The 19,421-nt window shown below is 36.5% G+C and overlaps 4 protein-coding genes across 5 annotated transcripts; 3 read left to right on the top strand and 1 right to left on the bottom strand.

The window, feature by feature from the left end:
- The first annotated feature begins 860 nt into the window (after window positions 1–860).
- Window positions 861–6,601, top strand: LOC129579433 (uncharacterized). The gene is made up of 8 exons (XM_055469514.1): window positions 861–885; window positions 1,019–1,337; window positions 1,399–1,948; window positions 2,016–2,515; window positions 2,638–2,820; window positions 3,344–3,709; window positions 3,794–4,849; window positions 5,289–6,601. The coding sequence occupies exons 1-8, from the start codon at window positions 861–863 to the stop codon at window positions 5,737–5,739; spliced, it is 3,450 nt and encodes a 1,149-aa protein (XP_055325489.1). The 3' UTR covers window positions 5,740–6,601.
- On the top strand, window positions 4,916–8,350 carry LOC129577937 (luciferin sulfotransferase). Its single transcript, XM_055465797.1, has 5 exons — window positions 4,916–5,249; window positions 6,720–6,949; window positions 7,269–7,407; window positions 7,492–7,606; window positions 7,695–8,350. Exons 2-5 carry the CDS (start codon window positions 6,751–6,753, stop codon window positions 8,208–8,210), a joined length of 969 nt encoding a protein of 322 aa, XP_055321772.1. The 5' UTR covers window positions 4,916–5,249; window positions 6,720–6,750; the 3' UTR covers window positions 8,211–8,350.
- Window positions 8,351–8,648: 298 nt separating this feature from the next.
- Window positions 8,649–12,702, top strand: LOC129577935 (protein fem-1 homolog C). Of its 2 annotated transcripts, XM_055465796.1 has the most exons (9): window positions 8,649–9,058; window positions 9,177–9,680; window positions 9,765–9,940; window positions 10,005–10,100; window positions 10,167–10,344; window positions 10,451–10,832; window positions 10,916–11,050; window positions 11,141–11,266; window positions 11,355–12,702. In XM_055465796.1, the coding sequence occupies exons 1-9, from the start codon at window positions 8,913–8,915 to the stop codon at window positions 11,577–11,579; spliced, it is 1,968 nt and encodes a 655-aa protein (XP_055321771.1). In that variant the 5' UTR covers window positions 8,649–8,912; the 3' UTR covers window positions 11,580–12,702. The 2 variants fall into 2 exon arrangements, with proteins under 2 accessions (XP_055321771.1, XP_055321770.1); XM_055465795.1 differs by having other exon boundaries at window positions 8,733–9,058; window positions 10,005–10,344.
- A 1,266-nt stretch (window positions 12,703–13,968) lies between these two features.
- LOC129577927 (protein Skeletor, isoforms B/C) lies at window positions 13,969–18,995 on the bottom strand. The gene is made up of 7 exons (XM_055465776.1): window positions 17,796–18,995; window positions 16,196–16,421; window positions 15,763–16,110; window positions 15,275–15,692; window positions 14,854–15,212; window positions 14,609–14,765; window positions 13,969–14,520 (listed from the first exon to the last, which is right to left on the bottom strand). The coding sequence occupies exons 1-7, from the start codon at window positions 17,920–17,922 to the stop codon at window positions 14,026–14,028; spliced, it is 2,130 nt and encodes a 709-aa protein (XP_055321751.1). The 5' UTR covers window positions 17,923–18,995; the 3' UTR covers window positions 13,969–14,025.
- Between the last annotated feature and the right edge of the window lie 426 nt (window positions 18,996–19,421).

The following is a 19,421-nucleotide window of genomic DNA, read 5'->3' as shown; positions in this document are numbered from 1 at the left end:
GAAATTGACTGAGAGTCTTGTTTCATCGTCATGAAGCTGCCATTAAATTTTCAGAACGGTTTTCTAGCTGTGAAGGGAGTACCAGCGCCATATGTGATCACAAAAGTCATTCTTTGAATTCCATGCAAGGTGTCATTGATCGACTATATGGGTGTAAGTAGGTAATGTTAGTGTCTAAATCGGTAGAAAATCACATTTTCTTTGATTTGGGAATAGGGATTCTCAATATGTTGATTTTCTGAAGGCTTGGACTGAACAGGTCAACTCCCTTGTTACTAACATTTTTCGTCTTTTATTGGTCATCACTTTTCGAGTTTTTTCCATGCTAGGTGACATTTTTGATAATAACGCCATATGTGATCACAAAAGTTAAACGGCGTAGAGTCCAACAACATTCACTTCAATACATTCCAATGAATGCCAATTTTTTTTTCACCTTATTAACTCTACTTGAGTCAGATTAAATTATTGAAAATAAATTTAATTCTAACCTGAATGCATTTCGGACAATGTTACTGTCCACATTTATTTAATAAAGTTTTTGCAATACATCAAATAGAATCTTCTGTCACATTGTTTTATTTAATTGTAATGGAAAAATGTCATATTTATCTAACTGTGTCCTTTTCGTTGCGTGTCTATGGATTTAATTGGGATGGCTGTAAAATAGCATGACATGATTTTTGTTGTGGCCAGTGCCATCGCTAATGGATAACTGATTTGAGATCAATTATCAGTTCAAGGTTTTTTTTTCAATTTTCAAGGCGCTTTGGTTTTATTTTTCATTTGAACGTGATTTGCGCCTTCACTCATTCGGAAAACCAAATTTAATTTAATGGCTGCTCACTCTTTAACACAGTATGGATGTAAAAAATTTATTCCTGGGTAAATATCACTCTTCGAAATATTAAATTGTAATTACCATTTTCTCTTGTGTTTTTCGAATTTCAATCAATCTGTTGTGAATTACAGTTTCATTTCTTTTCATGAAAATATTTCTAACGTCTCATTATTTCAGCGTTAGTTGGCATACTGTCATCAGTTCATCTATTGCATATAATTCCAGCACAAATTGAATCAAAAGTAATCGTTCATGCCTTAGACAATGTTTTGGATCGTTTTTATAGTCCACGAACATCAACCGTATTCATAGTGGAGCAATCAAGTCTAACGGTAACCAGTGGATTGAAGCCAATCGAAGTAGCTGGTGAATTGATTCGAATGGAAAGTAATCGAACCTCAATGACTTATGTCATCGAAAATTATATTCCATTGAAGAAAACGGCTTATCAACGTGACTTCAACATATTTATTGTAGATTGTTATGAGAGTTTTAGGTAAATTGTTTACACAGTTTCCATTCAACAAAAGCAAAAAACTAATTCAAATTTATTTTAGTCGCATTATGTTCGAAATGACAACGGACACAATAAATGACTTTCGATATTATACGATTGTTTTGACCAAATACATCGTCAATTATTCAGAAATTGTTCGCAGAATGTTGAATGATTTTTGGTCACTCAACATCGCAAATGTTGTTGTTCTCACACCGGGCAAAGATTATAAAAAAGTATTCTTGTACACATTCTTCCCATACACTCCAGAGCATTGCGAAATTGTTAAACCAATAGTGCTTGATCATTTTGAAAATGGTAGCTTCGTCAATGAACGTAGCGTACCGATATTCCCGGAAAAGTTTAACAATTTTCACAAGTGCCCATTATCCGTGTCCACTTATAATTTCACTCCGTTTGTATTTCTAATGCCACAACCGAATGGATCATACTATTTAGACGGCATTGAAGGCACCATCATTCGAGTTTTATCACAGCAATTGAATTTCACAGTAAATGTTTTGTTGTCGAGGACCAATATTCTGAAAAATATAACCAATAGTTCAACGGTGGAAAATAAAAAATACAAATTACCGCGATCACTTGAGTTGGTGGGATGCATTGGTAAGATTCATTCAATTCACTCATTATTTAATGTGTGCTTTGTTATACTTCAAGATAAGCAATGGAAGTGCAAATTTTACGGTGGGTGCGACGGTGGTTGCCGAAAGTCGAGCTAGAATATATTCGATGACATTCGCACATTTCTATGGGTCACTCATCTTTGCTATTCCTCCCGGACGGCCATATACATCTTTCGAGAAGCTCTCTTTCCCATTTAAGATGCGAGTTTGGGCCTGCATTTGCGTCCTATTCCTAATTGCAGCAATTGTTATAGTGATTTTGAAATTATCATCAAAAGAGAAACGGGATTTTTTCTTTGGGAAATCTAATAATATGCCCATCTTCAATATGGTGTCGCATTGCTTCGGCGGAACTACCACCTTCATTGCAATGCCAGTACGAAATTTTGCACGCACATTGCTCATGATATGGTTGCTAACGACTCTTGTGCTTCGCAACGCCTATCAGGGAAAATTATACGACAATCTGCGTGGTAACCAACGCATGGCACCATATTTTTACATCGATGATCTATTCCAATCGAATCTCAAGCTGTATTTGTACGAATCTTTTTTCCAAGATGTGGCTGACAACATTCCCAACCAATACAGTGGAAGGTGCTCTTAATAACATATGGATTATGATATGAATTTTCCAATCTTTTTTCATATTGCAGATTATCCCTTTATGATTACGGTGGCATAAATTTCTTCTGGAATCTTACCGATGATGATTTCGGCGGTGCCTACATGACAATAACAGAAGTGGTTGATTACTTTAATTTGAAAAATTTTCCATATGTTAGCGTTCTTAAGACCAAAGATTATATTCAATCGATGCCGCTGGCCTTTTATTTTCGGTTATTATCATAGCACATCCAACACACAAATGTACACCTTGTGAATCTGAATTATCTTTTTCTTTCATCCAGCAAACACTCTTGCCTCGTTGAGCCTTTCAATGAACAAATTCGCAAATATTCTTCAAGTGGACTGATTGTTTTTTGGGCAAGTGAATTCAGAAAACCGCCCTACTTAAAAGACAAAACCGCCGAAAAGGAGCCGAAGGCACTATCATTTGATCAAATCAGTGGTCTTGTCACTGTTTGCATTTTTTGCATTGTCATCAGCCTAATGGTATTCACGTGTGAACTGATATCACCCAGTCACGGAACCATTAAAACCCTTTTAGATTTTCTCACATTCAAAGCTAATAATAAACTCTATCGCCGCATTAATACCCCAAATAAGCGGTCAAAACTCATAAAGCCTAATGGACACTAATCCGCTTTTTTTATAGCTTTGAACGCGGTTTGTTTGAACAAATTTTGCCATTTAAGCCACCGATTTTAAACAAGGTATGCTCAGAAGTAAATAACCAAGTAAACTGTACTGCTGTAAAATGTCGCCAGCGATTTTAACGTCGTTTTTCTTAGTTGTACTTTTTTCACAGCTCGGAAACGGTGCCTTGAACGAATTTCAAATGGATCGAGAAATAAAGTTCTTGGCCAGAGCCACATCACATATCATTCGGCAATTTTATAGTAAACGCACTTCTGCAATATCGTTAATCCAACCTTTCACTGTACAACTACAAAAACATTATAAACAATCGGAAATTATGAATCGCATCCTTTTGCACACCAAATCCACGATGTGTTATGTAATTGAATGGCCAAAGTACATGAAATATTTACCATTTTTGCGGGCCTGTGCAATTATTTTCATAGATTCTTATGCGGCATTTCGGTAAGATATTCGGTTCAGAAATTTGAATTTTGGAAATAAAAGTTGTTTGTCGCATAATTTCAACATATCAAATGTTTTTTTAAGGCATTTTTACCAGGAGATCAACGTCAAGAGTGTTCACTATGCCGGCTATTTTACTATTATTTTAACGGAGTACATCGAAAAAGACGAGATAACTCAAATCTTTCAAGATTGTTGGAAGTATCGCATGATTAATGTGAATGTGCTGTGTCCGGATGAAATAGAAGATCAAGTGAATGTTTATACGTATTTTCCGTTTACACCAAACAGTTGCGATCGCATCCAGTCAACATTGTTGATGACCTTCAGCAATGAATCGATCTCGATAGACGATAGTTTTTTCCCAATGAAATTGAAGAATTTTCACAAATGTAATCTATTTCTGGCGACTTATAATATTCCGCCGTACATGATATTGAATCATCATCACACTGATGGATCGTATGTGACCAGAGGCATCGAGGGAAATCTATACCGTGAATTATCAAAATTGCTCAATTTTCAACCGATAGTTCGAGTTGGGCACGAACATTATTTGGGAGGTGCAAAAGAAAACTTTGAAATGTTGCGAAAGGGTGAAGTAAACCTAACGATGTTTGCGATAGTCAACACGGTTGAAAGATCGAAACGGTTCACAGCATCATTTCCATATGCATACACATCGGTGGTGTTTACAACACCACATGGACCGCCACTCACACCACTGGAAAAACTGATGCTTCCGTTTGAGCCTCTGGTTTGGGCATGTTTTTTAATTGCCACTGGAGCTGCCTTAAGCGTTACAATCTATATGACTGGTCGGTCAAAAATATGGAGAGATTTTGTATTTGGCAAAAAGAATCATATGCCATTCCTACATTTTATCAATATCACGCTAGGCGGAGTCGTAACACAACCGCCAGTTCGCAATTTTGCGCGTACAATTTTCATGATTTGGCTACTGGGCAGTTTGGTACTACGCAGCTCATATCAGGGCGCTCTATTCAGTTTCATCCAATCACAAAAATCGGCCGTCGAAATCGAGAGCTTGGAGAAGTTGGCAGAATTCAATTTTACCATATACTCTTCGGTGCAAATTATACGTCTCCTACAATTGGGATCGCCTCATTTGAGTGCAAAGTAAGTGTTTCATTTGAAAAATATTTATTTCAATCGAAAAAAAAATATCGTTTTCGTTTTTCTCAGAAAAAAAAAATCTTATCATTTTCGTCTTAATTTTGCGGAGATTTTATGAGTTTATTTTTGCGACCAAATTTCTGGCGTGGGATGAAAAAAATACGATAAGATAAGAGCGTGCATGTTAAACTGAATCGACACAATGCGATCGCCTACGCCAAATTGGATTGAATTTTGCAGAATTTTTTTTTTCATGTGATTCACATCATGCTGATATAGCTTACGACTATTTCTGTTCTTATCCTGCTTTTGCTATTCCACCCCGAAATTTAGTGACGAAAAGAACAACAACGCACTTTTCTGCGAAGAAATAATACGAAACTGGATGGCAATTTTCTAACGAGTATGTAACATTTTTGCTTTGTATTCATTTTTATCCTAGCCTAAGACTGCATGATGGTAGTTTTGACATATTGGAAGAGCTGAAGAAACCACAATTCCATGGTGCCTTTGTCACGACAAACGATATCATTGGCTATCATAATTTGCTATATTTCAAAACTGGTACAATTCGACCTTCCAAACAGCGTATTTTTCTACTTCCGTTGAGCATATTCATGGAAAAGCATTCGTGCTTGGAATCGATCATAAATCAACAGATTGAATTGTTTACGAGCAACGGATTAATTGAAAAATGGAGTAATGTGTATCGTGAAAAGTTAATTATTGCGAGAAAACGGCCAAGACATCAGCCTAAAAAATTGAAATTGGTTGAAGTCAGTGGCGCATACATTATTATGGCGTATCTTTATGGCGTGAGTTTATTATTATTTATTGGAGAAATATGCTCAGCGCGAGTTCGTTATCTCCGTACGTTATTCGACCATGTGTAAAAATCATGCATTCTTATTTCACTTGTTTTTTTTTTAAATTGTAAATCTATAAATTAGAAGCTTCGCCTGTATGTGTACTCGCTGCTTATTTGTTATTTCACCATTCGATTCCATATACTACAAAAGGTGCACTTGCAATACATATCAGAGAGAAGAAAAAAAAGTACGCATACGAATAGGCATGTGTTGATAACGAGAGGCGATGAAAAAAGAAGAAACATATAAGATGCTTCTGCCTATTGCAGTTTGAAACACAAGACGATGAAAGCATTCTGGTGCATGGCTTGGCTTGGCATGGCTTGGCGCACTTATCGTGTGTGTGCCTATTGACTTCAACAAACTAACCGTTTTTAATTTTTACGCCAGTGCACAACTCTCAGATGCTCGTTTTCTCGCTTTGCACTCTTCATGCACACCATACACACATAGACAACTTTTGCCAATAGTTCATCGATTGCATCTTTGCGTTCACTTTGCAAACGCAAGCGAAGAGTGAAATGAACCAAAGTAGAAGAGAAAAAAAAATCACTCACAATGAGAAATAACTGCATTTAACCGATCAATTATTTGCGCTTTCTCTCTGATTAACTTGTTTTTGTTGGTCATGTTGGCAGAAGAGAAAAAAAAGAATGAAGAAATGAAACGCCATTGCAGGCAATATCAATGGCAAGCAAAGCTTACACAGAGAAAATACATTTTTCAGTACTTCTTCAGTCTTCAATTCAATAACTTCAGCTTAACAGTTCCGATGCCAACACAATCTGGTCATTGCAAAAGTGTTTATAATTATTTCTTGTTTGTGATTCATTTTTTGTTTGTTTGTTTGTTGTGAAATCGGTGTCCTTCAATCTTGATTATCAGCATTGCCAATACGGTAGACTGCAAGCTGAATTAAAGAAGAAAGACAAAAAAAGCACCATCGACTGAATTAATGTCAATGTGTACGAATTTTGTTTGATTTGTAAATTCCCGGAGCTAAGGAAGCGAAAGATAGACAGACAGAAAGCGAAAATGAGTCAAGTTGTGTGCAGTCCGTTGGGTGGGAAGGTTGGCGAAAAACTCGACAGTTTTTTCCAGCGAAAGAATTGCTTCATCGAAGTGAATCCCGGACACGTTATTATGCCAAAAAAGTACCAGGATATTTCCGAAGAAATTATCAACACCGATGTTCGGCTAGATGACATCTGGATGATTTCTTATCCACGCACAGGTAAATTAAGCATACGACTAGCTAGAACAATTAAATGACTCATATTTCAACTGCTCGAGACATTCAAGAAAGCAGCGAATGATAAAGAAAAGAGTTTCCATAAATCTGTTGTTGTTTTTCTATTTTTCTTCTTCAATATTTCACTTGAAACTCTTTGCACACTGAACGACTTTCTCCATCATACGCTGTGCCCGCTTGTTTCGTTGCAAGTTGTTTTCATGTTCTGTAATTGATATGAACAATTTTCTTAATGTTGAGAACTGTTTGATTGTTATTTTCCACGCAAATGCAAAAAAACGCATACACACACACACAAAAGGTTCAACTTGGGCACAGGAAATGGTTTGGCTTCTTGGTAATAATTTGGATTATGAGGGCGCCAAGAGCATACAAACATTACGATCGCCACTTCTTGAAATGACTGCAATCATGTATGAAGACTATACGGAATGGGTGAAGTGAGTTGCTTTGCAGTTGTCCCGTTAATTCGTCGAAATTAATTTGAAAAATCAATGATTATTTCTATGTGCTTTTTACTGTAGGAATTCGATCGGAAACTCTGTGCAACAGGTTAGCAACATGCCAAGCCCCCGTTTTATCAAATCGCATTTACCATTACAGCTCCTGCCAACAAAACTGACCACAGTCAAACCGAAGGTTGTTATCTTATTCAATAGCATATTAAGAGTGGCCATGAAATAGCTTATAAACTTCTATTCTTTTCCATAATCTTCATTCATTCTAGATTATTTACGTGGCACGCAATCCAAAGGATTTATGTGTATCATTTTATCACTATTGTTTGCTGATACACGGTCTAGTTGGAACATTTGGGGAATTCTGTGAAATATTTTTGAGTGACAACGCACCAATTGGACCCGTTTGGCCACACTGTCTGACCTTCTGGAATATGCGTCACGAACCAAACGTACTGTTTCTGAAGTACGAAGACATGAAAAAGGATTTACCGTCAACGATTTTTCGGTGTGCCAAGTTTTTGGGTGTAGAAGATCGAATAACGGACATAGACGTGACACAAATGTGTGATCACTTGAAATTCGATCGAATGCAAAAGAATCCAGCGGTTAACGTTACATCATATTTACCGGTGAATGGTGAAAATGATAAGAATGTTCAGTTCATACGAAAGGGCCAAATTGGTGATTGGAAAAATTACATGTCAGACGAATTGTCTGCACGATTCGATGAATGGATCAGAAAAAACACCGAAGGCACCGGATTAGAATTCGAATACGAATAACGAGCATAAGACAATTTATGCCTTTGATATTATAATATTTGCTTCAGAAAAAAAAGTAGATTACACGAGCAAAAATGTATTGATAAGCCTTTTCTTGCTTAAATAAAACAAAAAATAGAACAAACACACGCTGTGAACCCAATTTCCATTCTTATTTCATTTTCGTGAGAGACATTGAAAACTACTGGCTACCACTTTCTTTTACCTTGAATTGATGTTTTTTTTTCTGTTTTGCTCTTGAGGCAAAATACTCGTATCGATTTTGTCTACACTCGCTTGACAAGTACTCGCTATACTCTCTTCATCTCGCATTGAAGAAAATGCTTTGTCGTATAAAAGCAATGGCAACGGGTAACACTGCGACTACTCAAACTGTCAAGTGTTGAGAGAGAGAGAGAGGGAGAGAGAGAGAGAAATATATATAATATATATACACACATACACATGCACACGTGCTACTGCTGATGGTTTGTGTATTGACAGATTGCACATACAAAGTCATTAAGTATATTTTTCTATTGTTTGACGTTTCAGTTCAATGAAAACATTGCAGATAATAATGGTAGCATAGGAAATTGTATTTCGTGAAGTAAAGCATCAAGATTTTGTGTAGGACTCATTACGTTTTTGGATATTTTCACGGTGGGAATTAATCTTGATGAGAGTTTGTATTTTGTACACATTTGCAAAAGTGATATAGTGATGAAGAGTAATGTGGCTACTCGAAAATCGCACACAATCAATTTGCAGACCAATTTGGATGTAATCTCGAACGATTTGATGCTCGAATGCAAGTTATGTAGTACGGGTACGCGACTTACAAAATCTCTTCGTGATAAAATAGCGAAGTGAGTAATCCTAATTCTGTTTTTAACTTGAGAATGACACAAAGCCAATGTATGGCTATGCAATGGTATTTCATTAATCACATTTCACGTTTACATTGAATTTTACACACGCACACAGTTTGCCAAAGGATGCGCGCAAAGATATTGTTTCTAGGACACGCGAAGGTTGTGCACCACTGTTCGTAGTATGCAAACGGGGCAATCTGGAAATTGCTGAATTTTTAATTACCATTTGCGGTGCTGACATTGAACAACGTGGGCTATTTGAAAATCCTGAAGATTCGACCGTACACTTGGTCACACCGTTATGGTGTGCCTCAGTGTCAGGCAAATTGCCAGTTGTCAAATATTTGGTACGGGTCGGAGCAAATATCAATGCGGTTTCGGATTCGGGTTCAACATCAGTTCGAAGCTCATGTTTCATGACAAACATGGAGATTGTCGAATTTCTAGTGGAAAATGGGGCCAACATCAAAAAACCCAATTTCAATGGCGGCACCTGCTTAATCAACAGTGTTCAATCCGTTCAATTGTGTTCGTATTTGATTAGCAAAGGAGCTGATGTTAATGCCAAAGATATCCAAAACAAAACCGCACTACATTATGCGATCCAAGAACATAGGTAAGCGTGGAGTGTATTTCTCAAAATTAAAATGTTTTTTTTTATTGATTTTTCCTTTGCTTTTGTCGATAATAAATAAAACAGACTCGAAACAACAAAGCTATTACTGGATTCTGGTGCTGATCCATTTGCGAAAAGTAAAAACGGCGATGATGCTTTGCAAATAGCCTGCTTGAAGGGGGCTCATGATATATTTCGTCATCTAATCGAACGAATCCCATACTCAGTTGAACGCTTGGCCAGTGCAAATGAATTGATTGGTATGTGTTCGATTGCATTTGCATACCATAGCAGAGGCTATTCATTGTTGGATTTCCGTTACAGGATCTACTTACCTGGATGAGCATAATGAAACAACGCTGGCTGTTTTACATTGGAAGGAAGCGCATGAGATCCGTTCAAAAGACTCCATTTACCGAGGTATTTTATTCATTACAAAGTTTACATGTGACCTTGATTACCATAGTGGTATTGTTCGTGTTTTAGCCAAGGAACCTTCGGTGCCGTTACGGCTAGCCTACTGCAATGTCATGGAGTTTGCCACGCTCAGCGAACTTGAAAATATTTCGACGGATGTCGATGCGATGAGAATACAAAGTTTGTTAATTTGTGAACGAGTTCTTGGCATTCAACACACAGACACACTATTTAGATTAATGTTTCGGTATGAAAATTTCCGAGGGAAAAAAAATGAAATTTTCATTTCATTTAATTAAATTAGATGGAATTTAAAATGAAAAATTAACATGAAATCATTTACATATTTCAAGTGGGGCTTCCTATGCTGATTCATTGAGATTTCAGCGCTGTATCGACTTGTGGCGATTGGCACTCCAAGTGCGCATAAACACCCATTCGATATTGCATTCGGACACCTGTTTCACCACACAGGCACTGGTCCGGTTGATGCTCGATCTGGAAAACAAATCCGATGAAGGTGAATCATTTATTGGATCCGATGTACCGAAATTTGAGGATGTCTATGGTGTCTTCACATTTTTGCACAAAAATCTAATCGAGGCCCGAAAATTGCTACAAATTCGACCTGTCTATCGAAAGCAACAAGAAAACTTTGACCGAGTTTTGAAATGTGTCACCCATTTGATCTATCTGCTTGAAGTGACATCAAAAACGGCCGAAGAAAAGCAAATCGTAAGCAAATTTCTCTTGAGTAGCTAAATGAACCGATTTAAATGGTACCAATTCATTGGAATTTGATCGATATTTTTTTGCAGGTGTGTGAGTCAATAAGATCTTTGGTGAAAAGCAACATACGTAGTGCTTGTACAAATGATACTCTTCTACATCTGTGTGTATCTCGACTTAACATAATCAAAAGTGGATATTTCAATGATGGAACTGGAATGCGGGTAAATAAAATTTCAAACGAATTTTTTTTAATGTTTTTGAATGATGACGGCCAATTGAGTTTAAATCTTTGTTTTGGAACTTGTTCGCAGGGAATTTTCCCAAATTTGAAGGTTGTTAAACTATTGCTGGAATGTGATGCAGAAGTAAACGCCAAAAATGAATCCAAATCTACAGCTTTGCATGTTGCATCGAATCCATATAACTATGTGGGCGAGGTTTGTATGCCAAAAAAATACCAAGAGAAAAATTTCTATCGATGCAATTTAGAATGATTTGATTTGAGCCAAAATGTTTTATTTCCAGGTTGTTCGAGTGTTACTGGACTACGGTGCACATTTAGATCAACCAAATCGAGCTGGCGAGCATCCTCACTATCTCATCGCATTCAATTCATCAAATACAATCCCAATAATAAATTACACCTCACTTAAGTGTATAGTTGCATCAACAATCATCAAAAATAGGATCCACTATAAAAATCAAATACCAAAAACATTAGAGGAATTTGTTCAACTGCATGAGCCATAAGCAGCAGCCGTTGCCATTGCAGCAACAGCATAATTCTCACTCATCAAATGGCATGCAAAACCCTAAGTTAAATTTTAATGTGTAATTTTTCGAAGACTGTACTGAGATAGTGAAAAGATGATTTAACAGGAAATTCATTTGTTCATACACGATTCACCTGCATCTATACTTGAATCTCTGGTAAAATCACACGTGTAACATGTGATGTGATCGCTTATAAGACCTTGACACTAATATTTTATTGGTTCTAAGCGATTACTGCCCAATGCAGGCAGTAATCGTATTGTTTGTTCTGCATTGAATATCAAGCATCTAGTTGACACATAAATAATACTCTTAAGACAACAATAAAATTAAACACAGCCTAATCAACTCCAGCTTTGTGTGAACGTTTAGTTTTTTAGTGCCATCAATCGCTTCTATATTATATTTATATGAAGAGCTCTGGAAAGAAAAAACTTAAAAATGGAATTTATACTAAACACATTATTAAAATGTCCATTGTCCACCAACATGATATGGTGTTGTATTTAAAAAAAAAACATGAATTTCATGGAAAAAAAAAATTCCTTAAGCCAAACAGTAATTTACAACTTTTGTGGTGTATTTTTTCAATGTATTTTTGTTTGTTTGTGTGATTCAATTTACCTCAACGAATGATTTTTACGTTTTTTTTTTGTTTGAGTTTCATTTGTGTCGCTCAAATAGATTCAGTTGGTATTTTGTTTCAATTTGTGATTTTTCAGTATTTTCTTTCTCAATATTTTGAAAATGGTTTCCCATTTTTCTTTTAATTACTTTTATCATGCAGTTAATGTCTTCTATGATTTTGTGAAATTTTGCGATTGAACTGGAACAAACTAATGACATAACAAATTATCAAGAAAAAAAAACTGTGGATTCAAAATCTAGAATATTTAACAATGTGCAAAAATAAATAAATAAACAAAAAAAACTATATATTCATAAATTTCGCAATTCCCAACAGTGGCAGACATACCTATTACATATACATATATAAACACATGCATACAATTGAAAATGTTATACAATAAAAAATGTATCTATTGCTGATAAACAAAGGAAAAACAAATATGTAAATATATTTTTAACATGATTTAAACTGTTCATGTTTTTTTTATATATTGATCCGAAAGGAATGAACTGAATGGTAAGAGTATGTTTTCAAATTCATTTCTTCTGATTTTTAACGATCACGATTCAAATTGTCCACAGATGGTATGCAAAACTAATGTTATACATGTTCCCGCTATGAGTTTTGGTTAATTTAAAATTCGAAGTTTTTTTTTGTACATAATGTAAGATTTGTTCATTGTTTTTGTTGGGCAAACACGGCCATGGATGAAGAGAACTGGACATTTTTCAACGGTGATGGTGAACAAATCATTTTTGATTGCTTTAAAGCTGTGTTGAGACAGAACGTTAACGACAACAGTATCATGCCGGCCAAATTTCTGGGATGGATTGCAGATGCTGTCAGTGCGCTGTTTCTATGGCTAAGCAATTATTCGTTCGGTAATGTAGTAACAAGTATCTGCGAGAACAGTATTGCGACAATGTGACAACCAACATCCGAACTCATTGTGAAAAACGACTCAAAACTTTCTTCACAATGTGTGTGTACGAGTCGAACGAACTTCTCCGGAAGAATAATGTGAATCAGATTTACTTGTTCAATGCCACCGATATTCGAAATGCTGTGAATTAACACATACCAACGAGTAGATACCACTGGTGGTGATGTACGTTTCCCGAAGACATGGCACTGTGCACAACGGTTTGGCAATGTGACACGACAGCAGCGAAACTGATCCTGTACCAGCATTCACTCCAATACCAATTCTTAATTGATAAAATTCGCTTTTTTAACGATCGTTAGGTCGCTAGCCTTGTAATTTGTTTAGGGAAGTGTGAATATCAATGGCAACACTGTACGAATACCACGAATTGTTACAGAATTTGCTACTTTCTTAACTGATACCTAGCATTTTTTCTCTTCGAGATTTGAGAAACACTCTACGTGTAAATATATTCTGGAAGATGGAAATAAAATACTTATTTTTCAACATTGAGCTAATGCTAATATCGTCCCTTTTGAAATGTGAATGACTAATAAGCCCAACTCAACTGGCAGTTCTATGGAAGTGTTGAATTACAATCCAAACCTTCGTTTGAGCATAGGAATATTCAATAATCAGAGCTCAAGTTGCTCAGCATTTTTGTTCCACCGATGATTTGATTTGTCCATCAATTTAGAAAAATGGAGTTTTGAAAATGAGTTGGACCTCTAGAAAAGAACACACGCTACACTCAAGGGGAATATGCAAAAAGTTTTTGTACGTAATCGCAAATGAAAATCCCAAAAACATCATTTTATCATTTTTCCGTATTTATTTACTTCAGTTTCTATTCTTCTGTCATACACTTATATACTTTGTATTAGATTCCTTACATTTGTGACTAAACTAAGGACAACTAAACAAATTACAAAAAAAGATTGCGTATTGTGGTTTGCAGCGTTTTTCTTGTTATACGTATCAACAATGTGTATTTTCCATCCCATGTTGGCATGTGTGAAACTGTTGTAATATACAACATCTGGCCACGATGAATTCGGTGTTATTTCAAGAATGGCTGGATCACCGGACTCACATGACCAGCTAAGCGATCGATTGAATTTTTTGAATGTCATAAAACGATCGTCTAATCGTCGATCCAAAGTGTCGGGATGTCGACCTAAGCACAATGGACCAGCAGCCGTTGGCTTCGGTCGGCCTCTTCTCGTGAACTCAACACCGGCCAATACACGAATCTCATTTTGTTTTGCATCAGTCAAACGATTAAAACCACCAGACTTTTCATCAGTTATGACTAATGGATGATAGTGCTCCGGCGAATGCGGATTATTGCCTCCTCTGACCTGCGATCAAAAGAAAATTGCGTTCAATGTTCAAACGTTGAGCAATACGTACGTAATACAGGTGTATCGTGTCACACGAAATAATTACTTTGAACGAATAAGTTAATCCGCGGCGCAGCCAAAGCTCTGGAATCAATAGACCATTGATGTACCAAGCCAATCCATTTGAAACATGACCAGTTATACCAGCATAACCTCGTTTGCCACCTGCCGGTCCCAATGTTGCGGTGAATGATCTGATTGAACTAGAAGAAAATATTGCAGCATTTAACGACACATTTTTTCTCCTTTTTCATTCGAAATAAAACTAAATCCAAACTTTGGTCTTCATACCGATCAAAAATCTGTGATCGCTCCCACACTTCTTCTATAGTCGTTTCGCTTCTCGTAAAACTGAAGCAGTCATTGTACGGTTCACTAGTGTTAAAGTGGATGATTACATCTTTCTTTGGATAAATGTCATGGAAAGCAGGTTCATTATTCGAGTCAAGTTTTCCCATTGCCCACACCACATACATCGGAGCATCCAAACGAAATTCTTTATCTCCGTTATCATTTGAAATGAGCGTTCGCCGGTATGTTATCGTATTGACTCCATTTTCACGTGTATGCGTGTGAATTTGATAACTGTCGATACCACCAACCACATCGTCTCGACAAACGCCTTTGTTCTGACCCAACACTTGTACACACTACGGAAAATCAATTGATGAGAACAATTGAGATGGAATCGTACCGAATTCGATAGACTTACCGGTGCTAAGGAAGTGATATTATAATCAATTGCATATCCACGAGCGCCATCAATGTAAGCAACGACAACGTCAGAGCCCGACATTTGACTTGAACTGTCTGAGCCTGATAATCCAAACGACATGTACTCATCTTCCATCACTTGACCAGCCAATTCGAAGGTAATTTGCGGTCCAAACACTTCCCATGAAACACGGAAATCCTTATGCAATTGACGACAGTTTGGCAATGACGCAGTGCGCGGTTGAATTTTGATGAGAGACGGTGGCACATTCAAACCATCCGATATCAGTACGGATCCAAAGTTTTCGTTGGTTTCCAAATCGTAAATACTTATCCAATTAATTTCGAAAATGGTCATATCGCCAGGCAGCTCAAGGATTATAGTTTCGCCAGTATACTTTCTCAGTGGATCCAAACTATAGAAATTTAATGTTTATTTTAACATTAATCACAATTCTTAACATGCAACATTCCATTGATACTTACTATCCAAGTTCATCGGGTATTTTCGTGCCTTTCGATGATGGTTGCGCCCCAACTCCAGCCAAGAAATACGTTTTACTACCCGTTCCATCATAGTATAGGTCAGGAATTCGTACCGTTTTTGAATCAATCACCTCAATAGGGCTACTGGTCACGCCGTGACTACGTTTCGAAAAAGTACTGCCGCGTTGCGCTCCTGGCGGTTCGAATGCCTCCGGAATGTAGACGTCACCAAAATCATTTTGTGTGCTCAAATCGTAAATGGCCAACCATTTAATTTCAGTGATCTTCTTGTTATCGGGGAGTTTAAGGGTGAAATCTTTATTGAAGTATCTATCTAAAATATTGGTTCTATGGAAGAGAAGTGTTTGCATTTTGATAAAAATAAAGAATTTTCAAAGCAGAATGTGGTGGTAGTTTTATGACATGAACATACTTTCCATATTCATCGGGCACAATGAAACCCTGAGGGCCTGGTCTGTTAGATGCACCAGCCCAGAAAAACGTGTCGGCTCCGTTGCCATCATAATTGAAGCCGGATAACAGGAAGGTGTACTCGTCGACGGCATACACCTTACCCGAAACCTGATGATGGAATGAGTTCAGTGATCCAATGAATTTGCCTTGGTATGGACCATTTTCCTCTTCGTCTTCAATACATTCTGGAAGATAGCAAACAAAGCAGGTCATACATTTTGTATAGGTAACCAAGGGGACACAAATTCCGGCAATAGTGATCAATCTTTCGATGGCATTTCTTTTCTACTATTTCAATACAAAGTATGCAAACTGAGAATCTCTAAGCAAACATTGCATTTTAGAATCGCCTGAATCAGTCAAATTCAATATTCACTAGCGAAAAGATCCAAAATCGTTTGATTGTTTAAAGTAAAAACATGGCACAGCCAATGGAAATGAAAAAATTGAAAAAGTGTTGCTATATACAACCAGCGGTGCGTGAGAATATGAAACCAAATGTAAGATATCAACGGCCAACAGCGCCATTCGAAGACGAAACCGTTCATCGCACTTCGTATATGCCAATCGATCCAGAGCTCGCACAACACTGCAAACTGGATTCGATGAAGCCAATTGTGAATTTGGATTTGAATCCAAATTTGAAAATGGACACAAACACCATTCACAATTTGTCATATCAGCCGGTCAGAACGAAGCCAAGAGAGATTCCACCGTGGGCCATCAAAGCTAAATATACAAGGCCAAACACTCCGATGGATCTAAACACAATCTACGAAAACAGTTACAGGCTGCCAGGTGTATTTACGGAGTGTGGCGAAAATTCCGAAAACGAAATCATAGTCTATGCGGAGCATTGTGATGACATTGACGGATTAATCCGAATACCTGATAGGCCGCGATACTAATCAAAATAACCCAATAGATGACAGAAAAAACCGCAACATCTTGCAATAAGCCTTAGTCACCAAACAGAGATTGCATCACGGCAACTTTCGATTTTTTTTTCTTCTCTGATAAGTTACAGAAGCAAAAACAAAATCGAAAATGTCAATAAAAATTACTATTTTAACAAAGTAGAAAAAAAGCACTCATGTATTGATATATGAAAAAGTTGCACCAGGCGAATGAGAAAAAAGATGGCTTTTTTTCGTAGTTACTCCATGCAAAATAGTTTCAAGCGCTTGACAGTAATTCATGCACAGTCTCAATATATGTGTAAATTAGTTTGCAACCGAATGGTAAAAGTGAAACAAAAGACAACGTTTAAACTGTAAGCGCGTATATGAATAGACGTAAGCGGCTCTCAACACATTTCATTGAAAGTCAATTGAATACAATGTACTTGTTTCACTATTTCTATCACTTATGCTCTCATTTGAGAGGGCATGTAAAAGACTTTTTTCAATTTTTATGAAAGAAAACCTTTCTGCTTTTTTTTCGCTTGATATATGCTGGACATGAGACACATTTTAGAAAATTTTCAACACGGAAAAATAAAAACACACACATACACTCAATTCAGCCTTCAATTCACTTGAAAATTCCAATTTACTCACCAACAATTCGGATATTCCAAACAAAACCACAAATTATATAAACTAGACAAATGTTAATCATTGACTTGATCACTGCTGCATTCTTTATGTGATTTACCATTTCTTTGAGAAGTAAAAACATCACCATGGCATTTGAAAAACCAAATAACTAACTTTTTGGTGTTTTTTTGCTTTCAAAATTTTCAATAAAAAAATTTCTTGTTTGTTCAAATTCAAATTATTATTAAATGCATGTATTTTTTTTATTATCTGTCTTCAACAGCAACATCAAATCAATTCATTAGTTTTCTAACGTTGCTGTCCAATATTCGATATTCATTCAGACGTTTAACGAGATGCAGACACAAACACAACACCACCGAAAAATTTTATGATCAAAAAGAGATCAAATTTTTTTTTTCTCGACAAAACAATAAACGAAGGAAAAAAAATTCGGAACAGAAAAAGAAGAAGTGAAATAAAATGTGGAGAAAAAAAAACTTGCTGCAATTTTCGGCAAAACTACAACTACATCGAGTCTATTGCGTGAAACACTAGTAAATATATTCGTACGGAAACACGATACACAATTTTCGTCATATTATTGTAGTGAATTTTAGTTTTTGATGTGTGTATTCACAGTACAGGCCATAAACGCCTTTGAAACGCGATACTCCAACGAATTGGCGAAAAGTTTCATATACAACTTCTTTTTTTTCTTTCTTTCTTTTGTTTCGGTTTGAATATTCTCTTTTCTTGTGGTTATGATGTATGTGTAGGTTGTTGTATGTTGTGTTATGTTGTTTTTTTTTATGTCTGTTCACTTCACGTATATCGCCAGTATCAAGATGATGAGTGAATTCAATGTGTAGTTGTTGTTGTTGTGGCTGTTTCAAATGTTGAACAGAAGTGAAGAGGAAAAAGAAGAAAAATAAAATAACACCAACGAAGAAAAGGTAAATGGTAAAAGACTCGACGTATTTACACGCAAGCAAACGTCTACTAAAACTGGAATTTGACGATCTGTATTCAGTGTTTACTATTCACCACCAGTCTATAAGCGTCAGTGTTTTATGTAAGCTAACATGCTCAGTATGTTCTCCTCTCTCTCTCTCTCTCTCTTTCTCTCTCTCTCTCGCTCGCTCACTCGCCCGTCAATGCACAATGGAAACTTCATAAACTTTTACATGATGTATTCTCACACGCACAGAACCTTAACACATATACAATCAAGCTCAATCTGCACAAGTAAAGCAGCCAATGGCAAACACACCAGCACAAAGCTATACACGGCCTGTCTACTTTGTGTAACTGTGCGCCAACGGATTGAAAGCGAAACGAAGAAAGAAATCAAAGGAGAAAAAAAATTACCACCAAAAACACTCTTTCGATAAGCATTCGATTAAGTAGTGTGTATATATAAGCTCTCGTTAGACGCCTAATTTACGGAGTTCCAATGCACTTCGATTCACACAGAACATGACTTCGCCGATTTTATCATTCACTTTCATTTCGTTTCGATCGCATAAAATCGCATACCCAACGAATATTTTTGTTTGAGATGCGAGATGGTAACTGAATATTTGGTTCCATAAAATATTCAACAGTTAAATGTCATCCGATGTCGATGAATAATATCAGTTCGGA

This window comes from Sitodiplosis mosellana, unplaced genomic scaffold (genome assembly GCF_009176505.1).
Source record: "Sitodiplosis mosellana isolate CC-2019 unplaced genomic scaffold, AAFC_SMos_1.0 Smas_scaffold_6226, whole genome shotgun sequence".
Lineage (NCBI taxonomy): Eukaryota > Metazoa > Arthropoda > Insecta > Diptera > Cecidomyiidae > Sitodiplosis > Sitodiplosis mosellana.
The sequence above is the reverse complement of the archived record's forward strand: the minus strand, read 5'-3'. Positions and strand labels throughout refer to the sequence as shown.